Raw genomic sequence first — 24,168 nt, 5'->3', positions numbered from 1 at the left:
GTGTGGGTGTTCTTCCCCAAATTCAGAGTTGGAACACATGATACCAGGCCCAAGTCATGTATTGGAATTCTCTGGCCTCAGTATTAGTTCAAGGATGGGCATTTTGGCTTTAATAGAGGTAATGAGACAAAATGGGTTAAGTAAAAATTACAGATAACTACTTTTGGGACTCTTTTAGATACTTTAAACTCAGAGTTAATAAATGCCACATTCACTCCGAAGTGAATGTTAACCATTGGCTTGCTATATGTACTCCTAATAAAATATGTGCTATAGTATAAGCTGTTATTATTTGCCAGGCACTATTCTAATGGTTTAACATTAGCTATTTAATCTTCACGATAATTGTTTGACACAGATACTTTTATCATTTCCATTTTATAGATGAGGAAGTGAAGGTAGAGAGGAAGATTTTATTTATTTGAGCGAGAGAAAGCAACAGAGGGGTTGGGGTTGAGGGGGCAAAGGGAGAGGGAGAAGCAGGCTCCCTGCTGAACAGGAAGCCTGACTTGGGGCTCAGGACGCTGAGATCATTATCATTACCTGAGCCAAAGGCAGATGCTTAACTGACTGAGCCACCCAGGTACCGCAGAAATCACTATTTTTGTATAGATCAATACCATGAGTTTTGACAAATGAATACATCTGTGTAACCACCACCCTAATCAAGATCTAGAATATTTTCATCACTCTAGAAAGTTCATTTGTGCCAACACTTCACACTCTATCTGCTATCCTCCCTTTGACACCTGGCAACCAGTGATTTTTCTAGCACTATAGTTTTGCCTTTCTTAGGATTAAAAAAAAAAGATTTTATTTATTTATTAGCGAGAATGAACACATGAAGACATGGACGAGCGGGGGGAGGGGTAGAGGGCGAGGGAGGATCAGACTCCCTGCTGAGCAGGGAGCCCCATGTGGGGGCTCTGTTCCAGGACCCCAGGATCATGACCTGAGCTGAAGGCAGGCGCTTATCCTACTGAGCCACCCGGGCACCCCTTTCCTAGGATTTTGTATTAAGGGAGTCATTCAGTATGTAGTTTTTTGTGCCTGACTTTTTTTATTTGGCATAATGTTTTTCAGATTTAATGTTGAATATACCACTAATTTTTTTCTTTTAATTGATGAGTAGTATTCATGGATATAACGTGATTTGAGTTTTTTTGTTTTCTAGTTTTTGGCAATTGTGAAGAAAGTTGTAAACATTTACGTTCAGGTATTTGTGTGGATATACCTTCTTATCTCTTGGGTAAATATTTAGGAGTGTATTGGCTGGGTTGTATGGCCAAGTATATGTTTAACTTTATAATACACTGCAAAACTGTTTTTAAAAGTGGCTGTATCATTATCATTTTGCATTTCTTTTTTTTATAAGGAATTTCTTTTTTTAAAAATGATTTTATTAGAAAGAAGAGTGCACTGGTGCATGAGCAGGGGGGAGGGGCAGAGGGAGAGGGAGAAGCAGATTCCCTGCTGAGCAGGGAGTCAGATGTGGGACCCAGTCCCAGGATCCCGTGATCATGACCTGAGCAGACCTGAGCAGATGGCAGATGCTTAACCGACTGAGCCACCCAGGTGCCCTATTATTTTGCATTTCTATCAATAATGTAGAAGAGTTCCAGTTCCATATTCTTGCCAACATTTGGTGTTTCAGTTTTTTTCAAAGTCTTTCAAATTTTAGTTATTCTACTGGATGTGTAGTAGTATTTCATTATCATAATTTGAATTGCTTTAATAACTGATGACATTGAACATATTTCCATGTGCTTATTTTCTCATTTGCATATCTTTTATAAAATGTTCTAATCTTTTGCTCTTTTTCTCTTGTTTGTCTTAAACATGCTGGATACAAGTCTTTTGTCAGTCCTACATATTGTGATGTTTTCTCCCAGTCTTGTTGCTTACCTTTTTGTTTTTTTAACAGTGTCTTTTGAAGTGCAAAAGTTTTAAATTTTAAGTCCATTGTATCAGTTGTTCCTTTTATGGTTTATGACTTTTGTGTTCTATCCAAGAATTTGTTGCCTAGCATGAAGTCCAAAGATTTTCTTATATATTTCTTCAAGATGCTTTATAGTTTTCCCATGGGTAGATAAATGATCATTTCATGTTAGTTGTTAAATACTGAGTGTGGTAAGGATTGAAGATTTTTCCTCTCCTCTATTGATAACCAGTGATTGTGGCACCCATTTGTTGAAAAGGCCATCTTTGTTCATTGAATTTTCTTGGAACCTTTTTAAAAAATTAATTAGCCATAGGTGTATAAGTTTATTTCTGGAGTCTTTGTTCTTTTGATCTGTATGTTTATCCTATGCCAATACCACACTGTCTTGATTACTGTATCATTTTAGGAAGTCTTGAAATCAGATAGTGTAATTTTGTTTCTGTATTTCAAAGTCATTTGGTTATTTAGGTCCTTTGCATTTCTACATGGATTTTAGAATTAACTTACCAATTTCTTCGAAAAAGCATGCTAGGATTTTAATTTGAGTTCCTTTGAATCTATGACTCAATTTGGGAAGATACGATATCTTAACGGTATTGAATCTTTGAACCATGAACATAGTATATTTCTTCAATTATTTAGGTCTTTAATTTCTCTTAGCAGTGTTTTATAATTTTGTAGTTTTTCAGTGTTTGGAACTTGCATGTATTTTGTTAAACTTAGCCCTGAGTAGTTCATGTTTTTGATGATGATGTAAATATTATTTTAATTTCAATTTTTAATTGTTGCTAATATATAGAAATAAAATTTTTGTATGTTGACCTTATATACTGTGATTGTTAAATTTACTTGTTACAGCAGTTTTTTCGGTCAATCCTTTGGGGTTTTCTGAGAATACAATCATGTCATCTGCAAATCAAGACAGCTTTACTTCTTTTTTTCCAACTTCTAGTTTTACTTCTTTTTTTATGCCCTATTCACTAATTTTTTAAAGGGATTGTTTTGTATTTTCATGAGTAATACTGGTCTCTGGTGTTCCTGTAAAAAATATATATCTTGATGTGTCTTCACTGGTCACCCTGTGATCTTTGTGTTGTCTGTATTCTAATTTCTTCTTATAAGGACACCAGTCAGTGGACTAGGGCCCAATATATGATTTCATTTTACCTTAATTTACCTCTAAGGCCCAGTTTCCAGATACAGTCACATTTGGACATACTGGGGGGCTAGGATTTCAACATATGAATTTGGGGGAAGATGCAGTCCAGCCCATCACACAGGGTAATGCTGGCAATCCCCTTTCTAAAGGGGGATGAGAAATGTTATCTCTTCTGTTTTCTGAAAGAGTTTGTATGGAATTAGTATGTTTCTTCCTTAAGTGTTTGGTAGAATTCATCAATGAAGCCAAAGTTTTTGTGGGAGGGTTTTATTTATTACTTCAGTTTCTTTAATAGATAAAGGGATATTCCTGTTCTTTATTTCTTGAGTAAGCGTTGGTAGTTTGTCTGCTAAGGGATTTGTCCATTTCACCCACATTATTGAACTTATCGACATAAGTTCATAATATTTCCTTAAACTTTTAATGCTTACGGGATTGGAAGGGATGCTGCCTCTTTCATTCCTGATAGTGGTAATTTGTGTTTTCTCTTTTTTCTTGAACAGTTTAGAAGATTATCAGTTTTATTAATCTTTTCAAATTACTCGTTTTGGTATTTTGGTTTTCTATATAGTTTGTCCATTTTCTATTTCACCAATTTTTGGGTTTATTTTTATTACTTCTTTCCTTCTATTTTAAATTTCATCTTTTTTTGGTTTCTGAATATGGAAACTTAGATAATTGATTTGGCCTTATTTTCTAATCCTCACATTAGTGGTATCTTTTAATTTTCATTCAGTTCAGAATACTTTGTCATTTCCATTGTGATTTCTTGTTTGAACTGTGGGTTATTTAGAAATATTTAATTTCTCAGTGAGAATTTTCTGGATATTGTGTTTTTGATTTTTAATATAATTCAGCTTTGTTCAGGGAATATGATTTGTATGAATTCAGTCCTTTTTTTTTTTAAGATTTGTTTATTTGAGAGAGAGGGAGAGACAGAGTATAAACAAGGGGAGAAGCAGAGGGAGAGGGAGAAGCAGACTCCCTGCTGAGCTGGGAGCCCTAAGTGGGGCTCCATCCCCGGGCCTGGAGATCGTGACCTGAGCTGAAGGCAGACCCTTAACCATCTGAGCCACCCAGGTGCTCCTGAATTCAGTCCTTTTAAATTTATTGAGACTTGTTTCATGGTCCTCCATAAGCTTTATCTTTGTTAATATATGCCCTTGAAAAAAATAGTATTTTGCTGTGTGTAGGTTGGTTTATTCTATAAATGTCAAATAGTCAGGTTGGTATTACATTCTGTATGCCCCTGTTGATTTTCTATATACTTGTTTTATCAATTCCTGAAAGAAGAATGTTACAATCTTTAACCATTCCAACTATAATTGTGGATTTGGCTGTGTCTTGATTTAACTTTGTCAGCTTTTGCTTTGTGTATTTTGAAGTTTTGATAGTAGGGCACACACATTTAGAGGTGGCAAATTGATTTCTTTATCATTTGAAATGTGTCTCTTTATTCCTGGTAATATATGTTGTGAAATCTAATTAGTCTGATGTTAATATAGCCTTTCCACCCTTCTTTTTGTAAGGGTTTACATGGCATGGTTTTGTTTTGTTTTTTGTCCTTCACTTTTCTACATGTTTTAAAGTACGTTTCTTATACATAGCATATGTTTGAATCTTCCTTTTTAATTTAGTAAGATGATTTGCCTATTCATTGGAATGGTTAGGCTGTATATATTTGTATTGTGCTGCCTGGGTGGCTCAGTTGGTTAAGCATCTGCCCTCTGCTCAGGTCATGATCCTGGGGCCCTGGGATTGGAGTCCCGCATTGCTCCCTTCTCGGCAGGGAGGCTTGCTTCTCCCTCTGCCCCTCCCTCTGCCCCTCCCCGCTGCTCACACTCTCAAAAAAAAAAAAAAAGGAAAGATTTATTTATTTGAGAGAGAGAGAGAGAGAGCAGGGGGAGGGGGAAAAAGAGAATCTCAAGCAGACTCCCCACTGAGTACAGAGCCAATGGGCACAATCTCAGGACCCTGAAATCATGACCTGAGCCAAAATCAAGAGTTGGATGCTTAACTGACTGAGCCATCCAGGTGCCCCTAGGCTGTTTATATTTTAACATTGTTATAATAAGCTTGGTTTTATGTGTATGTCTTGCTTGCTCTTTGTTTTCTATTTTTCTCTTCCATTCTGTTTTTGTCTTTTTCTTCTTTCCTTCCTTCTTTTGGATTAATTGGGTATTTTTAAGATTTCTATTTTATTTCCACTATTAACTTATTAGTGATAGTTGTGTGGGGTGAGGGTGTGTGTGTGTGTGTGTGTGTGTGTGGCAGGGAGTTCTTTAGGGTTTACAATACTCATTTTTAACTTTTCATGCACTGCCTTCAAATAATGTTACATTATTTCATATACAATGTAAGAATTTTGCAATAGTGTGTTTCCATTCTGTAGGATTTATTTTGTTACTGCCTCGTGGCCTCGTGGCTGGAAATGTAAATTCTCTATTCCTTTTATTAAATTAAGGTAAAATTCATACCTCATAAAATTCACCATTTTAACCAACTAAAGTGTACAATTCAGTGGTTTTTAGTACATTGCTAGTATTGTGCAACCATCACCACTCTCTGTTCCAGAACATGTTCATCACTCCAAGAGGAAACCCAATTCTCATTAAATAGTCACTTCCCTTCTCTTCCCTTGGCAACCACTAATATGCTTTCTGTCTGTATAGATTTGCCTGTTCTCGACATTTCATATAGATGGAATCATACAATATGTGGTCTTTTGTGTCTGGCTTGTTTCACTTAGCATAATGTTTTTAAGGTTAATCCGTGTTACAGTGTGTATCACTTCTTATGGCTGAATAATACTCCATTATATTGATAGATCATGTTTCTTTTATCCACTCATCAGATGATGGACATTTAGGTTGTTTCCATTTTTTATTTATTATGAATAATGTTCTTATGAACAATACGTAGAAGTTTTTGTTTGAATATAGTGTTCTCCAGGCTTTGTAGTATTTACCTAGGTGTGTAATTGCTAAAGTCATATGGTAATTCTGTGTTTAACATTGTGAGGAACTGCCAGGCTTTTCAAGAGACTGCACCATTTTACATTCCCACCAGTAGTATGCAAGGTTTTAAATTTCTCTGCATCCTCACCAACTTTTTTTTTTTTTTATTATAGCCAATGTAGTGCATGTAAAGTATATCTTTGTGGCTTTGATTTATTTTCCCGTGTTGACTAGTGATACTGAAAATCTTTTTATGGACTATTGGCTATTACTACTTTTTTTTTTCTTAAAGATTTTACTTATTTATTTGACAGAGAGAGAGACAGCGAGAGAGGGAACACAAGCAGAGGGAGTGGGAGAGGGAGAAGCAGGTTTCCTGCAGAGCAGGGAGTCCGATGATGTGGGGCTTGATCCCAGAACCCCGGGATCATGACCTGAGCCAAAGGCAGTTGCTTAATGACTGAGCCACCCAGGCGCCCCGGCTATTACTACTTTTTATTTTTTTATTACTACTTTTTAAAGGTGTTTTGATCTTCAGTAATTAACTTGGGTCAGTTAATTACTATGACTTCTTTGTAGCCAAAGTAGAGTTCAGAGCAAGGACATGGTTCAGATTTTCACATTTTGGTTGAATGCATTTTCTGTACAGGTATGTGTTATTTATATTATAGTGTTTGGCTTCTTAGTTCCAGAACAGAAGGCAAATTTAATTGGATTATACTTTATATTCAGTACTGTATTTATTTATTTATTTAAAAAGATTTTATTTATTTATTTGACAGAGAGAGTACAAGCAGGGGGAGAAGCAGGCAGAGGGAGAGGGAGAAGCAGGCTCCCCGCTGAGCAGGGAGCCCGATGTGGGGCTTGATCCCAGGACCCTGGGATCATGACCTGAGCTGAAGGCAGACGCTTAACCAACTGAGCCACCCAGGCACCCCTAAAACAATTTTTTTTTAAAGTAAACTTTTTTTTTTGAAAGATTTTATTTATTTATTTACAGAGAGACAAAGCGAGAGAGGGAACACAAGCAGGGGGAGTGAGAGAGGGAGAAGCAAGCTTCTTGCCAAGCAGGGAGCCCGATGGGGGGCTCGATCCCAGGACCCTGGGATCATGACCTGAGCAGAAGGCAGACGCTTAACGACTGAGCCATTCAGGCACCCAACAATTCTTTTTTTAAAGATTTTATTTATTTATTTGAGAGAGCACTAGCAGGGGGAGAGGGAGAGGAAGAGGGACAGCAGACTCCCTGCTGAGTGTGGAGCCTGAGCCCGAGCCCCAGGACCCAGGTCGTGGGGCTCCATCCCAGGACCTTGAGATCATGACCTGAACTGAAATCAGACGCTTAACCAACTAAGCCACCCAGGCATCCCTTTAACCACTAAAACACTTTTTTAAGAAAGTTACTTTAAAAAATCCATATAGGGGTATAAAGGACCCATCTTCCATTCAGTTTAGAGATTTCTTTTACCCCTGGATAATGGGATAGGGGTGTCGTCTAATGAAACATATGAGATATGGAACCTCCCCTGTCCCTACTTCCTTGTAATAGAAATTTCTGTTTCTGTAACCTCTCGTGTAGGCATCTGTGTTTTTCTTCTCTGTGAACTTGATGTCTTCTCATTGATTGGCCTGTGATGGGTGCTTCATCATCATCTTGGAATTGCAAAGGCAATTGCATCATCTTGGAACTGGCTTGAAGAGATAGTTTTGGACCAATCATATTTTCTGTCTTAGGAATTTGAAATAAACACCTGAATTGGACTATTTTAATTAATGTTCTTGTTGTAGTATTGGTATTGAAAGGACTGTATATTGTAAGTTGATATCCTTGAGAAGTAGAAAAGAGAAGCTGTTAAGTCACATTAATGGTAGAACACTAGCGAAAATCTATATTCCATATTGCTGTGCTGAAGTCTGTAGATCCACCTTGAATCCAACTCTCAAATCCGTTGAGGCCTAGTCCTGGTGTTTGCCATGAGATAATTCTCTTAATTGCTTCACCTTTCTTAAATGTACACGAACCTAATTAAAATTCTCCAATTCCAAGCCTTTGATGATAGAACTGATGTTCTGTTTGAGGAGGAGCCCTGGGAACGTGTGAATAGAACTAGATCCAGGTCAAGATCGAGAGTGTATTGGGTAATTTTCATGCTGGAGGAATCAGTAGTGACACCTGGTCATATTTGGTTTCCTGATCTAAGCTACATTTTATTTATTTATTTATTTTTCCTTTTGTAAGTACCAGAGATTGGCTCTCTGCTTATCTTTTCATGACTGTTACTTGTATTAATCATGGTGTCCTTTCTTTCCTGGCCCATGGTGGTCTCTTATCCTTTTAAAGTTTGTGTTCCTGAAGCTAGCACATAGCTATTTTGAGTCTCCCTTGTCCCCTTTATGTTTTATTTTTTAAAAAAAATTATAAGTTTTTATATATTTGTTTATTCATTTAAGTAATCTCTGTATGCAATGTGGGGCTTGAACTCATGACCCTGAGATCAAGAGTTGAATGCTCTTCTGACTGAGCCAGCCAGGGGCCCCTTGCCCCTTCTTTTTATAAAAAAGAAAAAAAAATTCCCTTAATAAATTACAGAGTCTACAAGTTTGCCTTCTATTCCTTTTCTTCCTTACCTTATCTGACTTTATTCATGGAATATGTGACATAAGACAATGTTAAACACAGGTCTTAATAGAAATAGGTTAGGGAGAAATCATTTTACAAGATACTAGATAAATTTAATCTTTACTTTTTGAAAAAAGATTTCAGTTCTGTCAGAGCTTTTTATCGTATCAAATCAAAGTAGGAAGGAGTGTGATGATGGGACAGAGGCTGGAACTGAACTGCCTGTGATCTGTCTGTTATGCTGAAGATTGTTATCAGTGTTGGTGTAAAAGGAGGATTTGAGGTATATTTTTTCCTTTTCACCCATTTCCTTGTCTTTCAAGGAAATTCTTTGGGGCCAGTTGAAAATGGAGGATGGCTTGGGGATGCTTGCATGGCAACTGGTATAAGGGGAAGGAGGAAGCTAGAGAAATTTCAAGTTTTGGACATTTTGAGACATTGTAAATTATAAAGTACTGAAAAGAATCAGGTAGTAATTGCTAGGGTTTGGCATTTGGTGCCAAAATATGAAAGTGGTTCTTTGGACTTGTTTATTTTTTTTAAGGATTTTATTTCTTTATTTGAGAAAGAGAGAGACTGAGAGAGAGAGCATGAGCAGGGCACAGGGAGAGGGACAAGCAGACTCCCCACTGAGCAGGGAGCCTGACTCGGGGCTCGACTACAGGACCCTGGGATCATGACCTGGGCTGAAGGTAGATGCTTAACCAACTGAGCCACCCAGGCACCCCTCTTTGGTCTTGTTTAGATAAGATATTTATTTTTCTAAATGACTTTGGATTGTACCTTGCTCTGATGATCTTAGTAATGTTTTGTTTTTACTACTTGACCTTTGAAATATTTGAATGCTTGGTTAGTTATGACCAGAAATACTATGAGACAGTCGAAACAATTTGTTTCAGAGTAATGGAATTAGTGTCAATACCAAGATATACATGGATTGAACAACATATTATTTTATTGAAGTGTTTTGAGGTTATACTTTGTACTATTCAGTAAGTTTGGAAGCAGTTTTTGAATTAGGTAGTGTATACAAATGTAGGGAGATTACAAATACAGCACTGATTAAAAATGTAACCTGAGAGTCAAACTGATTGTGATATGACCCTTGCTTAACTGAGATGTGTGCTTTATTAATTCAAAATAGTGGTATTTAAGAAACAATTTTCTGTATCTGTTCTGTAATGTTGGTTTTTGAATGCAGTTAAATGACATAGATAAACCTTTTGGCAAGCTTAAGTTTGTGCAGTATAATATCTGCCTTAAGTTTTTGGTGGTGGGTATGGAAATATCTTCAGAAGAACTCTTGGATGCTCTGTCTTTTTTTGTTTTCTTTTTGTGTTTTAATTTAGATAATATCTTTTGATCTATCTTCACAGTCACGACTTCTTTCCTTAACTTGAGTTTCATGTATTGATGAGCCTATTGCAGTAATGCTTTGTGTTTGATGTTTTTTAAAAATTTCTAGGAATTACATTTTACTTTCTCTTATAAATTCATGTCTTTTGCTATGTTTTCAGGTGCTGTATTTTTCAGCTCTTAGAGTTCTAACTGGTTGTTTTGTATGTCTTCTGTTTTCCTCATACCTGTATGATCCTTTAAATCATTGAGTGTTCTTGTAAATATGTTTTGAAATCTTTTCTGCTAATTCCAGTATTTATCTTTTTGTTCCTATAGCCTGGTTTTCCTCCTTTTTATGGGTCACATTTTCCTGCTATTTCACATACCTAGTAATTTTTTTTATTGGATAGTGGATGTTATAAACTTGCATTTACAGAATGCTGGATTTTGTTTTCTTCCTTTACAGAGTATTGGGCTTTGTTCTGGTAGGAAGTGAGTTTCCTTGCAGATCAGTTTGATCCTTTTGAGTATTATATTTTTTAATTAAGTTAATTTTTTGTAATTAAACTTTTTATTTTGAGAAAATTGTAGGTTCACATGCAGTTGTTACAAAAAATTTTTTTGAGGGGCACTTGGGTGGCTCAGTCGTTGGGCGTCTGCCTTCGGCTCGGGTTGTGATCCTGAGGTCCTGGGATCGAGCCCCGCATTGGGCTCCCTGCTCGGCAGGAAGCCTGCTTCTCCCTCTCCCACTCCCCCTGCTTGTGTTCCCTCTGTTGCTATGTATCTCTCTGTCAAATAAATAAAATCTTCAAAAAAAATTTTTTTTGAGGATGGCTGATGAGGAGCCATTTTTCTAGATCTAGTTTAGCTCCACTACTAATGACTCTTCTGGGTTTTCTGTTTGAATGCCCTGCATTTTATTGCTTCCTGGTCATTATTAACTGATCTTACAGAGTTTTTGCCCTGGGCATGTATGACTAGTATTCAGCAACAGACTTGGGAATCCTGTGTAGATTTCTAGAATTCTTTCCCTCAAAGAGCTCAGTACTGTGCTGTCCAGTGTCCAGTGTCTGAAAGCAATTTTTCATTTATCCCTCCTCCCCCTTCTAGTTTTCTAAGTGTATATAGCAAGAGAATAAGTCTGCTTGCAGTTGAATTTTTACAAGTGCAGAGTGAGCTGATTGTATTTTACATTATCCTTTGGCCCATCCGAGGCTCCTCTCTTGCTTTGTTTTACTTTGTCTTATTTCTTTGATTCTAAATTGAACTTTTTTCTTCTTCTTTTATACTTTGACATATCTGAAAATTGATGTTTTATAGATGATGGAATTTTTATTTATTTATTTTTAAAGATTTTATTTATTTATTTATTTGGCAGAGAAAGAGAGAGAGAAAGAGAGAGACAGTGAGAGAGGGAACACAAGCAGGGGGAGTGGGAGAGGGAGAAGCAGACTTTTCGCCGAGCAGGGTGCTGGGATCATGACCTGAGCTGAAGGCAGATACTTAACGACTGAGCCACCCAGGCGTCCCTAGATGATGGAATTTTAAAAAAAATTCCTGTTTGCTAGGTGGCAGTTGGATGTAGCTTCATGTAGTCACTTCATGTAGATGTGTAAACATAGAAAACGCCTACCTCAAAACTTGAATATAGATTTTAGCAGATTGGAAGAAAGTCTCTGAGACAATTGTGAATTATCGTTTTCTTCCCTATGAACTAAATATTTGTATGTGGGAGTGAAGGGCGGAGGAGGTTCTGGGATGAGGTAAATTAGACATGTTTAGCAACATTCCTAAAGCTGGAGTCAGATGTAAGTTAGCTGGCTAAATGTAAACCTGGTTTAAGATCCCGGTACCAATAACATTTAGTTCTGTCATGGATTCTCCTAATAAATGTTACCTCACCAAAATAATGGAGAATATTGTGTGGAAAAATCTAGATATCAGTGACTTGGTCAAAAGTGATTCAGGAAAGTTAGGTTCCGAAGAATGAGAATTTTGTAGGAAAATTCTAAATATATGGAGGTGCATTTTTTTTTTTTTTTTAACAGCAGTGATTATGATAAGACTTGTTTAGGTCTAAAAGAGTGTTTTAGAGAAGCATAAATAAAATTGTTAGCTGGTAAGAAAGTATTGTCATAGTTTATTTAGGCTAGTTGTTTCTTTTTTAGTAGTGTAATAGTACATCTTGCTATTTTTTTAAGAGGGGGATGGGCAGAGAGAGGGAGAGAGAATGAATCTCAAGCAGACTCCCTGCTGAGTGTGGAGCCCCACTCGGGACTCAATCTCATGACCCTGAGATCATGACCTGAGTAGAAATCAAGAGTCAGATGCTTAACTGACTGAGCTACCCATGTGCCCCGTTATGTCTTACAATTGATGACATTCTTAGATCCTATTCAATAAGGGATTGTATTCCTTCCCCCATTTCATTTTTTATTCTTTTGACTTCTTCGTTTTCTATTTTTGTGATTTATACATGTCCTCAAATACATGTATCCTTGTGAAACATTTTTTGCATTTTTTATATTTATATAAATTGCATTGTGCCACAGATCTCATTTTCATTTCTGTTTTTACTTCACAAAACATCTAGTCATGTCTCCATGTACCTTTGGTTCATTCCTTTGACCATTGCATGATGTGTTTTTTTTTTTTTTCATGATGTTGTATAGTGTATGTTCAATAATGTGTTGCTACTCCATTCTAGTAATTATGAGCATTAGGGCTGCCTCTGAATCCCTGCGGTCACCACAGGTACATTGCTTGTTGCAAGTATCCTCATGCATATTCCCTTTTGACAGATGTGAACATTTCTCTTGGCTCTGCATGCACATATGCAGAGTCACATGTGTATACATAAGTACATACGTATATGTATATATATTTACATATATACAACACATACATATAATTAAGGGTGTATAGATGTATATATCTTTATTTGCATATAATCTCAGGAGTGGGATATAAATACTCAGTGCAGGTTGCTTGCTAGAATATCTCTGCATGAAGATTCTTGTTTTTTCATCTCCTACCTAACATACTTGGTATCCCAATTTTCTAATACTTAATGGTGATAAATTGTTATTTTGTTGTGGTGTTTTTTTGTTTGTTTTTGCATTTTTTGATTACTACCGAGTTGGAATATTTTTTTCATATACTTGAAAGGTGATGTGTTTTCCCCTTCTGTGAATTAGGAATTCACATTTTTTCTCATTTCTTTCCTATTGGATTTTCTATCTTGATTTATAAGAGTTACTTGTGTTATTGTGGTGTGGAAGGCATGAACAGTCCCAGCATGGCTTTAAGCCATTTGTTACCTTTCCCCCCTTTTTTGATGATGCCACGGTGTCAGGGGTCCATAAAAAGTTTGGGGGATCTGTAAACATTTTTGGGGCATCTGTATAAAGCTTTGGAGGTTGTATAAAATTTCAGGTATTTATGTCTGGCCTTGCTACCAGTACTTGCTATAACTGTACTTGGGCATAGGTCTTTGAGCTTATCCTCCTTGATTGCTATTGATTGGCAGAGTGGAAGCGTTTCTAAATGGATTGTTTATAGCTTTACCTAGAACTAACTCTGGGTATGTTCCTCCCTCTCAAAATTGGGAAGAGTTAGTGGTGTTTTGTTAGGGCCTCCTTTATTTTCTATATTTCCTGTGATATTTCATCCCTTTCTTGGGAGGGGTCGTGGTTTGTTAGTCCTCATCTTCTTCTGTTCTATTCTACCTATTTCTAAGAGGAATTCCTTGAAGTGTTTAGTGGGGGTAGATGTCACTCTTCCCAAGTTTCTATCACTGATACAGATTTTTCTGTAATCTCTTTTGTATATTCTGTTATTTATTGAATGTTATATACCAGGAATTGTATGGAGTAGATAGATAATTTGTTAATCAATACAGTGATTAACAGTGATTCTATGATGTAAGTATCATTCCAGTTATACAAATGAGAAACAGGATTAGAGATTTTACATGTGGCTTAAAGTCAGAAAATTGTGGTGGCATATTTAGGATTAATTTCAGTTGAATTCCACTTTTTGCTGGAGATCTTGATCTTTCACATGGATAAAAAGGTAGCTTTGGTGATAAGAATGGAGACTTTCTTCTCTTTCATTCACATATTACTCAGAAGCCATTCTTTATTTATTTATTTTTTTTAAGATTTTATTTATTTATTTGAGAGAGAGAATGAGATAGAGAGAGAGAGAGCGCACGAGAGGGAAGAGGGTCAGAGGGAGAAGCAGACTCCCTGCTGAGCAGGGAGCCCGATGCGGGACTCGATCCTGGGACTCCAGGATCATGACCTGAGCCGAAGGCAGTCGCTTAACCAACTGAGCCACCCAGGCACCCAGAAGCCATTCTTTAAATGCTGCTATTTAAACTGATCTGATATTAATTTTTAGGTACTGCATGAAACTGTTAGTATTAGAGGAACACATGATATAATATGTATTGTAGTCCTGCTCTTTTTTTTCTTTTTTAAAGAATAAACTAATGAGTGCTAGAGCTCTATGTGAAATAAACCTATTGTCAGTTCTTCCAGTTTACAGGTTAAAATCCTTGATTGATTTTTCTCTTATACCCAACATTTAATCCATAGCAAACCAAAGATCTACCTTCAGATTATATCTAGAATCTGATCATTTCTCACCAAAACCACTGCTGCCACCCTCATTTAATCCAGCACCATTTCTCAACTGAATTATTATATAATAGCTTTTATTTTATTTTATTTTTTTTAAAGATTTTTATTTGTTTATTTGACAGACAGACAGAGATACAGCGAGAGAGGGAACACAAGCAGGGGGAGTGGGAGAGGGAGAAGCAGGCTTCCTGCGGAGCAGGGAGCCCGATGCCGATGCGGAGCTCGATCCCAGGACCCTGTGACCATGACCTGAGCCGAAGGCAGACGCCGAACGACTGAGCCACCCAGGCGCCCCCAAAAGCTTTTATTTTTATAATAGCTTTCCTTTAGTCTACTTTCAGTGTATAAGATTGAGTGATCTGGTTTATCACTGTGTCAGATTGTGTCAGTCTTCTGTTCAGACTGTCTAGTAAATTCCTGTTTTATTCACTGTAAAAGCTAACGTCCTTAACATGATTTAAGAGAGTTTTTTTGTTGTTGTTTTTGTTTTTAATATGGCCCCTTATTATTCTCTGGCTTCATTTTTACTATTTTCCCACATATTCTACTTTGTACTGACTACCTTGGTAGTCTGAACATATCAGGTGTATTACCTCAGGATATTTGTACTGTTCTTATTGTTTGGTTGATGTTTTCCCAGACTTCCGTGTAGATCATTTCCCTACGATGAAATAGTTACTCAGATGTCAGCTTCTCATTGAGGCTTCTCTTACTATCCTGTCTAACCCAATCTAACACTTCCTATCCTCCTTCCCTGCTTACAGTTTTTTCCTTATTATTTATCTCTATCTAATCTTACTATATAAGGTCTTCCTTATTTATCTTCTTTATTGTCTGTCTTTTCCACTAGATTGTTGAACCATGAAGGGGTTTTTGTTTATTCACTTCTTTGTCCTTGGTATCCAGAACAGTGTCTGGTCAGTACCTAATATATAAATTTGTTGAAAATTTTAGAATTTCTGAGAGAGTATTGATAAGTATTTACAGGTGATTCATTCTAGGTGCTGGGGCCAATGTTAAAATATTCATTGGGGGCACTGTTAGAAGTCTGGACTAAGAGATCAGTCTGCTAAGCCATTTTGCATCTTGCTTCTGAGCTTCAGTTAATGCAGCATAAAACAGATGTGATGGTATTATTAAACTTACAAACATATTTACTTTGGGAACAGAAAGATCTCTTTCCTCAAATCTTAAAAATGCTTTTTTAAAAAAAAGATTTATTTATTTGTTAGAGAGAGAGAGAGCACGAGCAGCAGGGAGGGGTAGAGGGAGAGGGAGAAACAGACTCCCTGCTGAGCAGAGAGCCCGATGTGGGACTTGATCCCAGCTTCCCGGGATCTGAGCCGAAGGCAGACGCTTAACCGACTGAGCCACCCGGGCACCCTTAAAAATGCTTTATTAGAAGAGTTGTTTAAAGGTTGGTATGTTAATATCTAGACTTTCTGTGATACAAAATTTGGGTATTTGCTACTGTCTATCTAACAGTTGAATTTTAGGAATTAATCTGTATTGGGACTATAGAGTTCCACTCAGGGGGACAGTTTTTTCTTTTAATCAAAATACTATATGGAGTAATTAAGACAGTGTGGTATTAGTGAAAGAATAAACAGATCAGGGGTGCCTAAGTGGCTCAGTCGGTTAAGGGTCTGCCTTCGGCTCAGGTCATGATCCCAGGGTTCTGGGATCGAGCCCCACATCGGGCTCCCTGCTCAGCGGGAAGCCTGCTTCTCCCTCTCCCACTCCCCCTGCTTGTGTTCCCTCTCTCGCTGTCTCTCTCTCTGTCAAACAAATAAATAAAATCTTTAAAAAAAAAAGAATAAACAGATCAGTAGTAAGGAATAGAGAACTCAGAAATATACCAATATAGTCAATTTATCTTTGGCAAAGGAGCAAAGGCAATACAAAAGAGAAAAGATAGTCTTTTTTAGGGCACCTGGGTGGCTCTGTTGGTTAAGCGTCTGACTCTTAATTTTTTTTTTTAAGTTTTTATTTATTTGTCAGAGAGAGAGAGAGAGCACGTTCGTGCACAAGCAGTGGGGAGGAGGCAGAGGGAGAGGGAGAAGCCTGGAAGCCGGCTCATGACCCGAGCTGAAGGCAGATGCTTAATTGACTGAACCACCCAGGTGTCCCCTAAGTGTCTGACTCGATCTCAGCTCAGGTCTTGATCTCGGAGTTGTGAGTGCAAGCCCTGTATTGGGCTTCTCGCTCAGTGTGGAGCCTACTAAAAAGAAAGGGAGAGAGAGAGAGAGAAGATAGTTTTTTTGATAAATGATGCTGAAACAACTGGACATCCACATGGAAAAAAAATGAATCTAGACACAGACCTTATACCATTCACTAAAATTAGCTAAAAATTTATCACAGACCTAAATATAAAATGCAGATCTATAAAACTCCTAGAAGATAACATAGGGGAAATCTAGATAACTTTGAGTTTGGTGGTGATTTTTTAGGTATAATACCAAAGGCATGATCTATTAGAAAGAAAGGAGCAACAAACAGAACTTCTTTAAAATTAAAAATTTCTGCTCTGTGAGAGACACTGTCAGAATGGAAGGATTAGCCACAGCTCAGGAGAATATATTTGTGTAAGACATATAAAGAACTTTTATCTAAAATATACAAGAACTCTTAAAACTCAACAGTAAGAAAACAACCAGATTAAAAAATGGGTCAAAGGACCTCGACAAACACCTCACCAAAGAAGCTATGTTGATGGCAAATAAACATATGAAAAGATACTCCATATCATATGTCATTAGGGAAATGCAAATCAAAACAACAAGATATCACTATACACCTATTCGAATGGCTGTAATTTAGAGGACTGACAACACCAAATGTTGAGGAGGATAGGGAGCAGTAGGAACTCTCACTCTTTGATGGTAGGAATGAAAAAATGGTACAGCCTCTTTTTGGAAGGCAGTTTGGTGTTGTTTTTTTTTCCACAAGTCTAAACATACCATACAATTTTTGTTTGTACCCGTTGGTATTTACTCAAAGGAGTTAAAAGCTATTGTATACACAGAAACCTGCCCTTGGGTGCTTATACATTCTGGAATAGACAAAACTATGGAGACAATAAAAAGATCTGTGGATGTGGGTGAGGAGAGAGAGATGAGTAGGCAGAGCAAAGAGGATTTTTAGGGCAGTGAAGAATAATCTTTATATTATAATGATGAATATATGTCACTCTACTTTTGTTCAAACCCACAGAATGCACAACATGAAGAGTGAACCTTAAGGTAAATTGTGGACTTGGTGATTGTGATGTGTCAGTGTAAATTCATCCTTGGGGGAAAAATAGTGTACCATTCTGGTGAGTGATGTTGATAATGGCAAAAGCCATGCATGTGTTTGGGGCAGCAAATATATGGGAAATCTCTGTATCTTCCTTTCAATTTTGTTGTAAACCTAAACTGCTCTTAAAGAAAATAAAGTCTTTAAAAAAAGGGGGGGGTGTAAATGTTGCTTCAACTCTGGGTTTTGAGCTTTGAGACATCTGCGTGGGCACCCAGTGACGAACTGTACCTGTAAAGTAAAATCTGTCCTTCCCAAATCTGCTCTTTAGCACCCTTCATCCACAACCTTAGATCACAGAGCAGCCTGCACAGCTCATCCACATGCTCTTAGGAGGGTCCCCAGCCTTGCTTTCTGAACTTCATTAAGCAGGAATAAGACGGACTTTGTTTCAAAAGAGAAATTACCAAATCTCCACATTGAGGGAGACCTCTTTTTTTTCTCAATCCAGCAGAGTGAAGGCTGACAAAACAACACAGTCTAAGCCAACACACTGCCTGTGTTGAAACTCTGAGCTTGTGCAACATTGGGATTTTGTAACTTTTTTTTTTTTTTTTTTTATGATTTCACATTCTGAGATAGTAATTATGCCCAGGAAATTTTTCTTGAAGAAGTGGATAAATTTTCATTTTATAATTTAAGTGTTATTGTGTATCATCAGTAAGGATTGGATATGTATGCCAGTAACAGAAAACTTGATAAATACTGCCTTAAACAAGTGAGAATTTACTTTTCTCATGCAATGTGAATTCCAGGGGTAGGCAGTCCATAGCTGATGCAGCTGCTGAAGGATGTCATCAAGGAACCAGTATCCTATCTTCCTAGCTTACGGTTTTTGTCTTTTTGGTCAGAAGATGGCTGTTGTGGGGCGCATGGGTGGCTCATTCGGTTAAGCAGCCCATTCTTGATTTTGGCTCAGGTCATGATCTCAGGGTCCTGGGATCGACTCCCACCTTAAGCTCCACACTCAGCGGGGAGTCTGCTTTGGGATTCTCTCTCTCTACCCCTGCTTCTTTGTGAGTGTGCGCATGCTCTCTCTCTCCCTCCCTCCCTCTAAAATAAATAAATCTTAAAAAAAAATAGATAGCTATTGTATCTGACTTCATCAGAGTTTTCAGAAGGAAAAGAGGGAAAGATAAAGGGAAATCCCTTTATCAGACTTTGTATTTTTTTGGTAGATAGTGGCCTCTCAGAGATTGATAACTACCTTTTGTTGGCCAGAACTATGTTGGTATAACTTGGTATTTAACTTATCATATCTGGAATTAGTATAGAATGGTGGTTAAGAGCATGGACCTAAGTTTGAAAATCAGTTTTGTTATTTCCTGAGTATGATTTTAACATCTTTGTGCCTCAATTTCCCTCTGTTAAAAGTTCTAGTAATATGTACATGCCAACACTTTGTTGTTGAAAAGATTAAAGGAGTTAATATGTCATTATTTTAATGGATACCATTTGTACTATTTTAAGTATTAGTTATAATTTACCATCTTCATTATATAGAAGAGTTACTGATATTGGAATTGTAAATTTGTCACTCAGGGAACTAATTTTTTTAGATAGGAAATAAAATAGCATTTGGATTAGGTGCTTTTGAGTATAGGGATGATTGAAAAAGATGGTAGAACTTTAAGGACTCTCGTGACTGCATTGCATTATTAAAAATTATGGGTGAGTTAAAGTATTGGGGCCATTTTAATTTACTCATTTAATTCATCTTAGAGCTTGATGACTTTTAGGACTGTCTTGAACAAATTGTCATTTTACCACCAATCCCCTAAAGCACCTTCATCTCAACCGAAATTCTGTCTTATTGATAGAATGTTTGAAGACTTAGCTATGTATCAAAAAATGATTTCGTTGGTGTTGTTACCAGCCTTGCCAATTTATAATCACTCTACTGAAAAAAAAATATCAATTACTTCTCTATTTTCTTTTTAGCCCTATCTGCTTTGATATGATTGAGGAAGCATACATGACGAAATGTGGCCACAGCTTTTGGTAAGATGATTTTATTTAGCAAAATTGTCTTGATTTTTAACTTGTGTAAATGCAGCCAGTGAAAAGTTAGGTTTTTAAAATAATTTTGGTTATCTTATAATTTCTTTCATACATTTTTGTAAGTTCAGCAGCTCAAGGCAGAAAGCATGTGGTTGGTGCATAATTTCTGTGGAATACTTAGATTTACTGTTGCCTTTACAGATGGATTTTAAAACTTTTGGGTTGATTGATTATTTATTATAGAGCTTTGATTACCATTTTAGAAAATTGAAGGGTGCTAGATAATTAGGATGAAGCATGAAGCATCTTTAACTCACTTGTGGGGTTAAGTGTGTGAGACCCAGTAAAGGAGGTTAGAAAGTCATTGGAAAAGGATATAGGGGGTTAAAAAGATCTGTGTTTTCTTCTTCAACATTTTGCTCAGTGTTATCGTTAGTTGCTTAGTCTTGTATATACGTCACATTAATCTGTATATTTAAAAAATTTTTAGTTGTGGTAAAGTACACATAAAATTTATCATCTTAACCATTTTTAAATTGAGTAATGTTAAGTTTGTTTGCATTGTTGTACAATCAATCTCCAGAATTTTTTTATCTTGCAAAACTGAAACTGTATACCCTTTGAGCAACTCTGCATTTCTCCCTTCCCCCCAGCCTCTTTCAATCACTATTTTTACTTTGTTTCATGAATTTGACTATTCTAGATACCTCATATAAGTGGCATCAAATTGTATTTTTGTGACTGGCTTAACTCACTAAGCATAATGTCTTTAAGTTTCATCCTTGTTGTAGCATGTGTCAAAGTTTCCTTCCTTTTTAAGGGTGTATAGTGTTCCATTGCACGTATATATTGTATTTTATTTGTTCATCTGTAATGGACATTTGGGTTGCCTTCACTTCTTAAATGTTAAGAATGGTGCTTTGAACATTGGTGTCTAAATATCTCCTTGAGATTCTGGTTTCAGTTCTTTTGGATATATACCCAGAAGCAGAATTGTTGTATCATATGATAGTTCTGTTTAATTTTTTGAGGAACCTCCATACTGTTTTCCACAGCTGCTGTACCATTTTACATCTCCCTCAGCAGTTCACAAGAGTTCCAGTTTTTCCACATTCTAGCCAACATTTGTCATTTTCTGTTTTTTTTTTAAATAGTAGCCATCTTAATGGTTATGTAATCTGTGTTTGTTTAATACCTTTTGTTTATTCTTTGTGTGTTTTTTTTTTATTGGGGGTGGTATATTCTGTTTGCAGTTGATCATGTCCATAAATTATTTACACTGTTGATATGATATTTTTGGCTTAGTATTATGTGTTCTAATAGCCCCTGTATTCTAATTCATGTTGAAGTCAGACCCATAATTTTATTCTGAAGTTGAATGTAATATCTGGTAGATTGATATTCACTAATCAAGTACTGGGTGTTATTACCAGTTTGTAAGTATTTTAGTTTGATTTGGAGCTTGATGCATCAGTGTTAGGTATATCCAGTCTGCCAGTCATTTAAAAAGAAGTTTAGAATAAAAATCGCTTTCTTAGCTTGGACTATGTTTTTTATTAAAATATAAGTTATTAAAATAAGCAATATGTACTCTTGGCTAAAAAACAACTTATTGTCCAGAAAGCTGTAACATGAAATGTAAATGTCACAATTTTTCTAGTCTTTTTTTTTTGGCCTACCTCCTCAGAGGTTATGGTAAGGAGTAATGGTGTGTCCTTCAGAATTTTTTTGCTGGTTTTTTTAAAAAAAGGCCATCTTGCCTTAAATAATTTAGATTTCCTGCTATATCATTGCATTGACATTATTATGGTTCATGAATAACTTTCTGCTCCTTATTGCTACTGAAAGTCTGGTCATGTGTGTTTTGCTTTTAGATTGATACATGTACGGTCTTGGTCTTTTCAGGCTTATTGTTTAACAGTAGTGTTTCCTATGGTCTATTAATTGACCTAGCACCATTGCATTCCATAGGAAACCATGGAGACTTTGATTTTCATCTCTGGAAAATTGGGTGATTTAGATTAGGCTTTCTCTGCCTTTGTAGTATTGAATATTGGACCAGATAATTCCTGTTGTGGGTGATTATCCTGGGTATTGTAGATTGTTTAGCAGTATCCCTGGCCTCTACCCAGTAGCAGTCCCTTTTCTCACAAGTGTGACAACCAAAAATGTCTCTGGACATTGCCAGATATCTAGTAGGGGACAAAATTGCCCACATCTGAGAAATACCGATACAGAGTTAAAAGAGCAGGGTCTTGAAGTTGGTAAACCAGGATTCTGGTTCTGGCTCTAAAACTTACCTTACATTTGTCCAGTCGCTCAGCTGGTCTCTTCTGTTGTCCCTCTTTGCCCTCCTCCCCCTTTTCTTCCTACTCCTTCACGTCCTCTTCTTCTATAGTTTAGAAGGTGCGGATGTTTGGTGCAAATTATGAAGTGAGGATTTAATTTTTCCTGACTGCCTTCTTCTAACTTATATGTTCACTGTGGCATTTTAAAAAGACACTGAAGAGTCTGCTAAAGAAGTACAATAATCTTGCTTCGCTATGTTGTGACGTGTTACAAATTACTGATTGACTTTATAATTAAATAGGCCTGGCCTTTCCAATGAGTCCTGTAATTTTCAAGGTGTGTCCTTAGGTCATCATTGGAAAACCCCACTGGTTTCATAAATATGTTTTTCCCTTCAAATAAAAATAGTTTAAGTTTAGATCCTTGTTATAACTCAAGTGATATTATAACCTGAGTGTGTTTTAAAATATGAATGTGTTTTAAAATACCTACCAGAGAGCAGGTTTTGGTAGGATAAGAGACCATAAGGTTGAGAGGAGCTAGTAAACTTGGAGGCTGGCAGTCCATTGTCAGGCTTGTGGAACTGTGAGACATTTTGTACTTTTGTTTAAAGCAAAAGCTCATAATTATTTACCCTATCCTGTCACGTGAGGCCATTGGAAGTTCATTAACAGTACCTATTGGATCAAATCTTCGCTAACTCCAATGCTGGCTTGTAATCTGGAGCAGAGCAGTGTTAGCATTTCCAGGCTCCTTCCAAATTATAAACACTAAATCAGATTGGACCATGGGAACTGTTTATCCCTCGTCTCACTTACAAATGGTAACTCTTTCCTAGTAACAGGTTGGAGATACTGTTCCCACTTGACAGTGGATCTGCTATTAGCTGTTGTCTAACCAAACTTAATGATATGATAAAATAAAAATATCTGGCTTCTTTGTGATGTAGAGATAAGGTTTGCTCTTTCCCTTTGCCGTCTCCTGCTTACCCCCTGCACCTTGCTTCTTTTCAGACCTCATGTCTACCAAATTCTGATTTACTATTTTGTTTCATTACAAATTAATTATAGGGTGCCTGGGTGGCTCAGTTGGTTAAGCAACTGCCTTTGGCTCAGGTCATGATCCTGGAGTCCTGGGATTGAGTCCCACATCAGGCTCCCTGCTCAGCGGGGAGTCTGCTTCTCCCTCTGACCCTCCTCCCTCTCGTGCTCTCTGTCTCTCATTCTCTCTCTTGCAAATAAATAAAATCTTAAAAAAAAAATTTAAAAAACAAAAAACAAATTAATTATAATTAATAGCATCCCTCAGTGTTGTTCATCTTCCAGCATATCTGTGGTCAAACCTGCGTATCAGCTTGTCTTTTGGGGCTTTTGAATAATTTATCATCTTGTACCTTGCTATTAGTCTTTCTTTATTTATACCCGGTTATTATATAGGACCAGTGTACTGATTTGTCCTTGCTGTTCTTGTTATGGTCTCTTATTTTTTGAGAATTTTCTGATTATTCACAGTTTTTTATATGTACTCATCCCTGTTTACAGAGAGAGAAAAAGATATTTATGATAAGGTCTCCATTTACCCTAGTGTCTACAATTACTTATAGAAAAATGAGGAGAAATCAGAAAGTTTGTGTATTGGGGGTGGGTGAATAGAGGGCTTCAGAAAACATTCGAAGAAGTTTTTGGATGGTTAAAGTGGCATGGTGTTCTGTATATTGCAGGCAGTTCCCAAATAAAAATTATGCCCTAAAAGCTTAAAAAAAAAAAAGAAAAAGATATTTATATCTTATAGGTAGGTCATACTTTTTTTTTTTTTGGTAGGTATATACTTAATAGAAACAGAATAATACATTTATAGAGAAATACTCATTTAAAAAATTATACAAGTATAGTTGACGTAATTGTTATATTAGTTTC

At 36.7% G+C, this 24,168-nt stretch overlaps 1 protein-coding gene across 5 annotated transcripts in view; it reads left to right on the top strand.

Moving 5' to 3' along the window:
• COP1 (COP1 E3 ubiquitin ligase) overlaps nt 1-24,168 on the top strand; it is a 244,434-nt gene that overhangs the window by 5,731 nt on the left and 214,535 nt on the right. For all 5 annotated transcript variants that reach the window (XR_003209552.2, XR_003209550.2, XR_003209551.2 and 2 more), the window contains exon 2: nt 19,904-19,963. Coding sequence is in view for 1 of the 5 variants with exons in the window: in XM_025877828.2 (XP_025733613.1) it covers nt 19,904-19,963 (60 nt within the window). In the remaining 4 variants the exon portion in view is untranslated. The remainder of the gene's footprint in view (nt 1-19,903; nt 19,964-24,168) is intronic.

This window comes from Callorhinus ursinus, unplaced genomic scaffold (genome assembly GCF_003265705.2).
Source record: "Callorhinus ursinus isolate GAN/ISIS: 27379988/994484 unplaced genomic scaffold, GSC_fseal_2.0 scaffold13, whole genome shotgun sequence".
Classification (NCBI taxonomy): Eukaryota; Metazoa; Chordata; class Mammalia; order Carnivora; family Otariidae; genus Callorhinus; species Callorhinus ursinus.
The sequence above is the reverse complement of the archived record's forward strand: the minus strand, read 5'-3'. Positions and strand labels throughout refer to the sequence as shown.